The 9,252-nt window shown below is 28.3% G+C and overlaps 1 protein-coding gene across 1 annotated transcript; it reads right to left on the bottom strand.

Annotated features, from left to right (window-relative positions):
* Nucleotides 1-1,180: 1,180 nt before the first annotated feature.
* LOC108773852 (tectonic-1) lies at nt 1,181-8,086 on the bottom strand. Its single transcript, XM_018539800.1, has 7 exons — nt 7,999-8,086; nt 6,313-6,573; nt 5,554-5,855; nt 4,686-4,919; nt 3,779-3,935; nt 2,679-2,869; nt 1,181-2,236 (listed from the first exon to the last, which is right to left on the bottom strand). The coding sequence occupies exons 1-7, from the start codon at nt 8,084-8,086 to the stop codon at nt 1,181-1,183; spliced, it is 2,289 nt and encodes a 762-aa protein (XP_018395302.1).
* Between the last annotated feature and the right edge of the window lie 1,166 nt (nt 8,087-9,252).

The following is a 9,252-nucleotide window of genomic DNA, read 5'->3' as shown; positions in this document are numbered from 1 at the left end:
TAGAATAACTTTCTTACGCCAATATGTGTTGAGAAGCAGCCAACTGTATAATAGCTATAAATTTTAAACGTCTTGTTTTTATACTAGATTAAAATGAGAGTCATCCTCAATTTGTTTCGCACAATTATTTGCCCCCACTATTTCAAGATTCAATTTATAGATTGCGTTTGAAAGCACTATCCAAATACCTCCAAGAATTATTTTGTCTTTGTTTAAGGAGATCTTAAAGATGATTAGTCGTATTGTAAATAACACACACAGTGATTACGTATTATTGACACATCACTACATTAATATCTCACACACGTCATACATATATGTACATTTTGCGTATCGCAATTTCGTTTTAATTAGACATATAAATCCAATTTTAAGGTCTCCACGCTATTTCTTCATGCAAACTACTTGCCTGTGAACTACTATTTCGTAATGTACTGATCACATAGTTATATTTATTCACTTTTATATGATGTAAATGTTGTCACGATGTGCAACGATGTGATAGCTTTGGAGCGCTATATTGGACTAAAAAATGGTAAAGCAGAATGCAATTTCGAAATTTTTTGTCGCTTTTACTGTTTTTAGCATAAATTCTACCTCACAGACATATAGTAATGCGTATACTTTAATTCTAGAAAAGGATTTTCGAATCTGTGAATGATAAAAAAGTATATGCGATACAAAAATTATATATAGTTTATAGTCTATGATATAATATAGACGACGATTAGGATCCTCTTAATGGGTTAATTCTATTCAAACTCATAAGGCTCATAACTTGTCGCAAGATTTGTAAAAGCTTAAAACTGAAGTAATTCTACGCGTATCGTAAAGTATACGATCGTTCGTAAATATTTACAAATTTTCATAAATCTTACGGCTACCAAGAAGTTATCTGTAAAAACTTTACGTAAAGTTATAAGCATTACAGTTTGTGATTTTACAATTTAACGATACGTTTGCTTAGAATTGACCTTTATCAAATTATTGATAAAAATACCAAAATATAAATATAAAAATTTTTAGAATTTAGTATATGCTTAGATTTACTAATATTTAGTTTTAGATGTATACAGTTCATAATTTACAAGAATGAAATACCAGAAAGGGAATTCAATATTAATTAATAAAATATATACATATAGATAAAAATATATTTTATTAAATCAAGATTGAATTATTAAATTAAACTTATCCATGGAACATAAATGATTAAAAAAATCAATATATTTGGTACTTTTATGGTTGAACTATTCAAGAAAGGATAAAAGAAATCATAAGGTAATGTAAGATCTAAATTAGGTCCACCAGCAAAATAATACTTGGATGGCTTTGAAACATCATAAAAATTAACATAAGATATAATGTTGACACTTAAAACATCTGTACAATTTTTTAATGCACACTTTGGCCAGCTAATGTCCTCTTCTTTGCTGAATACAATCCCAACACCCAATATTTTATAATTTGTTACAGTTTTGAGCTTCGGCAATATAGAATAAATGACATTCAAATGCATAGATGTAACTAATCCTGAACATAAGATTCTTTTATCGACTGTGTACGCAGTTATGATATTTCGTGGTATCCTATCGAATACGATGTGCAACCAATCAACATTATTTTTACTGGAAAAATTACCTAGTTTTGAGATATAGGTGCTGTAATGTTGATTTATGTCTAAGATATTCTTTGTTAATAAATGTATAGTCAAATTTTGTAGTTCCGCACAAGATAATGCAGTAAAATTATTGATAAGCAATTTAATCGAACATGTCAATCTTATATCTTCACCGAATAATACGACATGTCTGTTAATTTGATCACACTCTCCGTTTCTTCCAGCCAATGGCAATGTCAAAAATCCATCGGTTCTGTTGAAGAAAATATTATCGCTTGTATTAGTATGAGAAATGCCAATAATAATCGGTTTACCCATCTCATAACCAGGATTTCCACTACGAGTGAAAATTTTTGTGTTATTTGAATCTATCCATTTATATTCGATCTCGAAATATTGATGAAAGGCATGAGAAGCATTTCCTATGTTAAAATATGCGTCAATACTGTTGATACCAGCGGAACCGTTGTAACCAATTACATATTTTAAACCCTTTACGATATTGGTACAAGTAGAATTTATACAAAATCCTGATATGTTGATTCTATTGCACGCAGAAAATGACTTCAAACAGTAATGACTTCTTACTGGTAAACAAATATTGCTTTGACACATCTAAAAAATAATTTTTAGAATGAAGATGAATAAAAAGAATGAAGTGAATAAAAGTGGAAGAATCATTTAAAGAGAAGTAAGAAGAGAAAACAAGGAAATATGAAAAAAACTTTAATATAATACATAAAGTCGAATTATAGTATTTTTCATCGAGTCTATATAAAAACTATTTTATAATCATTATATCATTGTAATAATAATAATACGATAATAACGTGAAAATATAAATTTTTATATTACGTATTATTTTAATATTTTCCTTAAAATAACAAATTTTACGAAATAATGTTATATATCATTTTCTCTTTGTTATATTTACTCATTTTTTAGTTGTTATTTATATAAAGATATATATTTATTTGAATATATTGAAAAGAAATTGTTTATTCTCTTCACTCAATTCTTTAATTATAAAATATACCTGATTTAATTATAAATATACCTGATTTGTAGTAAATGTATCGTTGAATGACGGCAGAGATTTAATGACTGTGAAATTACTAAATATCACAGTAAATAAATATGGATTAATATTTGTTAATTTATTTTGTATACAGGTACCTTTCCAATTTTGCAAGTACCTTAAAACTTTTTTAAACGTGCATATTTCAGTAAATCCAGATTGTAGAAACTCTGAAATAATATATTATTAGAATTTTTATAAAATAACGATAATTTTAATTAATGATAAATATGCAGATGTAAGGAAACAATTCGGAGTTCCTTGAAGATCTTGATATTTGATTAAAATTATGATCTTAAATAATTGCCACAAAGTTCCATTGAGGTGGAAAAAATGCAAAGTAAATCATTGTGTATAATAACAGTAAAGGATGAGGGTTTCGGAATATCAACTAATCACATATGTGGGTCCAATATTGGACCTACTTTTTTATGTGTGCGCGAAGCTTAAACATACACTATTAATAATAAACAACATACATACAAATTTTTTACCAATTAGAAAAGAATTCAAAGATTTATTTGATAATTATTGCGAAACGGTTAAACCCCTCGCCAACAACCTTGATCTTAACGTATGTTATCAAGGCTATGACCCTGAGTAACCTTTAACAGATTTTAGTCGGCGGTCGCTGTCCATTAAAAAGTTATTAACCAAAAACGTGTAAAAAATAATGTCACATTTCGGTTTATAGGGGCGCACAACTTCCACGCGAAGCGACTCTCACCACAGAGAGAGAGGTGAAAATCGTTTCACGAGAAAGTCGCACGCTCCTTGGCAGGAGGAGAGATGGGAAGGGATCTCGTTTTGCGTGAAAGTTGTAAGCCACTTAGCAGGGGGAAGTGGGGTGAATTTTGATAGGGAGTAAACATTATTTCTTAAACGTTTTTTGGTTTATAACTTTTTTATAATACAAATAACAATCGCCGACTAAACCTGTTGGAGATTACTTAGGATCATGATCTTGACAACATATATCAATGTCAAGGTCATTGGGGATGCTCCCCTAATCTGAATTTTTACCTAAAATTTTTCGAAAGGTATGCAGGGAATTGTAAGTTTTTATTTCAAACATTTACCTATTTCTTCAACAGATTTATCATATAATTTCCACAAAATATCTCCATGTTGATAATATTTTGACAAATTGTATTTTAATAATATTTTGCTATGTCTTGTTTCCCATTTATAATTGTTCATCTTTATTATTTTCCACACATCTTCATCGTGTAGTACCTAAAAAATACAAAAACATTAATTCAAAGCAAGAGAGAAAAAGAAAGAGAAATAGATTAATATATTTAATATTTTTAACATTAATCCTTAATACACAAGATTACAGGTAATTCGCATCTCTTCTTATACATTTCTTTCCATTGAAATACTGAAACCATTTGGTTAAATAACGACTTATATTTAATTTTTACTTCTTTTAAACATGCAATTATATATATTATATAACAATAATAATATCAAATCTTATGATCGAGCATCGTGCGGCATTTGGACCGCGCGCGGTGAGGTGAGATGAGGGGGGACAGCGGAAGGCGGAGGCGATTCGAAAATCGGCCGAAAGTTGCATACACTTTATGTATGTTCACTTTGTACTGGCACCTTTATTAATAATATATTAGTTACGCGCATTTAAGAATCTACATACATAGTATATAAATTCAGATGAAATTATATTAAAAGCATCCAAGATTCAGCTTGACCATAAATGGCTTATTCTCGTCGGTATTTAATTTAAAAACTCTCACGGTCCAAATAAGATTTGATAATATTCAATAACATCGAAAAGATCTATAATACTTCATTTTGTAAATATAAATGCACTGTCCTAAAATTTATCTACATAAATGCAAAAAAAACGAATTTATAGTCGTATAAACATTTTTATCTAATTTCTCATTAAAAATATTTTACACATAACATATATGAGTATTTTTGTATAACACAAATAATTTTTATGTATAATTTACTCACCAAATTATTGTTAGTACTATACATAGATGGAAGATTGTCGTAAAGAATGCAAAACAAGTTATTTGCAAGTTTTTCAAAAATAAAAGGTGTATTATTTCGTTGTATAAAATTACGGTTATAGCAATATCGACTGTCATAAAGCTCCACATGAGAAATTTGACAGTGCGAAAAGGCAGATAAATTAAAATAATTGCAATCGATGTCGCAGCAGCAATTGATGTTACAAGAAGATTTCTATACGAACAAAATAGAAAAAATTGTATTATATATATAAAATACAATATGTATATAATAGAATAACTGTATACTCTATAATTATTCCTATCGGATATCTTTCTTTTCTGTCTCTTTTTCAAGAAACACTCAAACAGATCAAATAGTATTCAGAAAAAATCAGAATTGATTTTTACGATGGACAATATATATGTATTAATTATACTAAACTATACGCTATATATATAGAGAGAGAAAGAATAGGACACTTAAAATAAATAAAAAGAATAGCACAAAAATAACTCAATTATTAAGAGAGAAAAAATTAGCTGTATGAAGAAAAGGGTATATATAGCAGGATAAGGAGATGATTTCGCAGCTTTACGTTGAATCCCCATTATTGACAAGTATATGATACACGGGTTATGGGCCTCGTAATTGTATTCACAGGTAACATTCAGAAACAAAATTGTTGTTAACACACTAACGAATCGGACTGATCATTAATATGCTGAAAACCGTGAGTATACTATAGGTTTGAATCGGACCGTATAGCCTTTTAAAAATAGTTTAGATTTTATTGCGAGACAAAATTTGGCTTTATTTAATGGTATTCCTTCAATATTTTGTACTAAAACATGATACTTGCACGTACAATCAAGTCACATTCGCATATCTCTTTTTCTTCGAGTGTAAGAGTTTCATTATCACTTGGACGCACAACTGGCGAGGATATTGTTGTGGAAGTTGATTGTATTTCTGGTTGCTCTGTTGTATTGTCATTTATTCTTGAAGATATTATCTCTGTTGGAATGGTAGCAGTGAATATTTCATCTTCTTCAGTATCATTCGATAAATTCTTTAAAAATAGGTTATCTATTTCAGGAATCTGTGTATATATGGTTGAGTTTATTGATTTCCTACAATCTGTATCATTTACACAGCTTGATATATCTTCTATTTTTGTTATTTCTACCATATTAATACATGCTAAAAGTAGTAATGGAAGGAAAAACATGTTTACAAATTATTTATATTGTTTATATATTAACATAAATATTTGCTCAAAATTAGATTTTTTCTTAGATTTGCTAAGACTTTCTGCTTGAAGATTGCTTATGAATATTCCATTGATTCCATAATCATCTATTCAAAACTGACATCCAAATTTCTCGAAATTTCTTGTCAAGATATGTAACTGAACAATCACTGTTCCCATACTTTGTGTTAATATTTCAAATCTATCTAATGTGTTTATTAAAACATTAGGTGATTTTAATTGTAAACTATTTCCTAGGAATTTATCATATAATCTGTCCTTCCAAGTACCTGTATAAAAGTTTATTGAAAGAATAATAATAAATTTTATTAAAAAAATGTTTTATGAAATTTTGTATACTCAAAGTTCATATACCAATAGGTTTCCATGTATGACAATCTAAAACGTAAGAACCAGATGATATTGGAACATTATGTACGCCATATGAAAGAAATATTATCCTTCCATAATTATCTCTGTAAAACACTTGTAATAGTAACTTCGGAGAATTTTGTATAGTCTGAGTTGTGTAATGTAAATCTACAGGATGATCCCAAACTGGATTATTAGTATAAAAATCGCAACTCTCTTGCGTTTGTCCTTCCTCAAGCCCTGATATAATTTTCCAACCATTACCTATAACAATAACAAAAAAATTGTTGACATAACAAAGAACCCCGCAGTTTTCTTATAGGAAAGTACTTTCGGTCAAAATAGCTGAAAATTTAGTACGTGGTAGTTTATGGGTCCTCTGATCAAAAGTTTCAAAGAAACAGAACCCTAAATAAACATTTTTCAAAAATTTAAAATAAATAATAAAGTGTAAAGGACTCTTATTCTTCAAATAAAATAAAGAAAAGATACGCAAGAACATGTAAGAGTTGGTTAAAAGTTATTTAAAATTATATACGTCAAAATTATAAAAAAAAAGTATTGTTAAGATGAATTACACAAATAACCAAAGTATAACATTACATGTTTGTATCCTTGATACAAGGACAGCGGAAGGCGGAGACTATTCAAAAATCGGCTGAAAATTGCATACACTTTATGTATGTTTACTTTGTTACCTTTATTAATAATATATCAGTTACTTTTCATGATAATATATTATTATTAAATAAAAAGGTTTAAATATTTCAGTATCCTTTTTTGAACATGGCTTGAACTTTTCATTTTTATGATATAATTTTTTCGGATATCACTTACTTTTTAGAGTACAAATATATCACAAATATATAAAAAAAATGATTTAAAAATATTATATAACGAAAGAGAGTGAAATACGGCGAAAGAGAGGGGTGATGGGAGTGGGTGGTGGGGGAGGGGGAGGGGCGGGGAGAGGAGGTCCGGTGGGTCGAAAATTATGAAAGTGTGAATGAAAGGTGAGAGAGAATGTTAGAAAATTTTAATACGGCCTTGATTGCGGATAGAGAAGAAGGAGGAGAAGAAGAAGAAGAAAAAGAAGACATTTCTTAATTTTTCATTAAAATCGCCACTTTTCAACCGCTTATATCTCCAGAACGGCTTGACCGATTTAAAATTTTTTTGGCTCAAATATTCGTGGTAAAATGCCGCTTTTCAGAACATATAACGTTCGATTCAAAATTTTTTATATTTTAGTAGTTATGCATTCCCGAAAAATCGACTTTGATGGCTCGGAATAAGAGACTTGTAGTACGTGTCTTTCAGTTTTTGAACATGGCCGGAGACACTATACCGTGTCTCCTGATACATGTTTTATTTTAGAATGAAAACATTTTTCATGTTTTTTATATCTACCAATGAAATATTTATCCTGTTTATTAAAAGGCAATATAGCAACATATTACTTTTCATAATAATCAATATGAGGCCATGTATATCGACCTTTCAGCTCCAATTGGATATTAATATCTCAGAACCTATGCTGATTTTAAGACCGCATGCCTATTGAGATTTTTTATCAGGACACCATTACCACATATTAAATTTTCAGCCATTTTGATCGAAAGTACTTTCCTATAAGAATATTACGGGGTCCTTTACTTCTAACTTACAAACATCGACTATTTCTCTTACCAACATAAAAATTCCATTTACAGAGTAGATGTGATTGTTTAAAATTTTTTGCGGATGAAACTTGTCCAATTATATGCAATTCGGCCATCTCATAAAATCATGTTGCGACTTATAAAATATACAAAATATTTTTCAGGATATATATTTATACACAACGTAATCTTACAAGGGAAATTTCATAAATGTCCGGAACCGATTTGATTCTCCATGTAATATGTTAGTAAACATGAAAATCTTTAATAGATACGTATTTTTTTATATATGCGCTAACTTAATATATTTAAGGGGTGCGAGAGAAATACCCTTTTAAAAAATAACAGTATTTCTCTTTCGAGCCAAATATCATTTGGAAATATAAAAGATGGAAAACAATTTTTTTTTTAAAGTTGTACGGTTTCAAATGTGCTTTAAAGCACATTAAAGTTGTAAAAAAAAATTTTTTTTATTTTTCTGTTTAACAAAATACCCCCACCATCCACAAAAAAATGTTTCCCTTTACAACTTTAAAGCAGACTTAAAACCGTAATAATTATTGTATATTTGTCTATGTATAACCGATATATAATAATGATCCAATTGAATTAAGTCAAAACGTTTGTTTTGTTAAATTAAATGAATTTATTAGGCTCGTAGTCCTTCTTCTGTATCCTTATTTAAAATCAAAATGTTCCTTTACTTAACTCATGAATAACTCAGGAACAAAAAATCAGAGAAACATATTTTTTAAAAATAAATTTTTAGATAAAACTTTAAGCTTTACGTTAGACAGTCGAAAATTTTCGCAAATCTTTTTTTTTTGGTACATGACAGACAAAGTGAGAAGCAAAATGTGTTTTTTTTAGCTTGTAATTTTCTATATATAAAAATTACTAATTTTAATGAATTAAAAAATTATAAAAACTTTTTGAAAGTAAAGATTACATGCTTTAAAACTTTTTCATTTTTAAATGTTGTTCATTTATAACGAAGATATATGTATATGCAGTTTTGAGCTATCAAAAACTTTTCTTCCAACCCAATATAATTTAATAGAGTTTCGAATAAAGCTAATATAAAATACGTATAAAATATTTACATAATATTTAAAAAAAAATATCAATAGGAATATATATAAATATTTATTAAAAGTAATCTGTGCTGCTTTGGTAATAGCAGAACTTATTATTAATATTTATTTTTCATTAAAAAACTTTTCAACACACCTAATACTTAAATTAAATTATGAAACATAAAAAAAAATTAAATAGGACTCTT

The sequence above is a fragment of the Cyphomyrmex costatus genome, unplaced genomic scaffold (genome assembly GCF_001594065.2).
Source record: "Cyphomyrmex costatus isolate MS0001 unplaced genomic scaffold, Ccosl1.0 scaffold223, whole genome shotgun sequence".
Taxonomy (NCBI): Eukaryota; Metazoa; Arthropoda; class Insecta; order Hymenoptera; family Formicidae; genus Cyphomyrmex; species Cyphomyrmex costatus.
The sequence above is the reverse complement of the archived record's forward strand: the minus strand, read 5'-3'. Positions and strand labels throughout refer to the sequence as shown.

Coding starts and splice junctions, on each gene's coding strand:
- LOC108773852 (XM_018539800.1), bottom strand. CDS start 8,086: ATGGCCGAATTGCATATAATTGGACAAGTTTCATCCGCAAAAAATTTT. Junction 5,856..6,312: donor TCATACATGGAAACCTATTG/GTATATGAACTT, acceptor TAACAAAAATAG/AAGATATATCAAGCTGTGTA. Junction 2,870..3,778: donor TAAATCTGTTGAAGAAATAG/GTAAATGTTTGA, acceptor ATATTATTTCAG/AGTTTCTACAATCTGGATTT.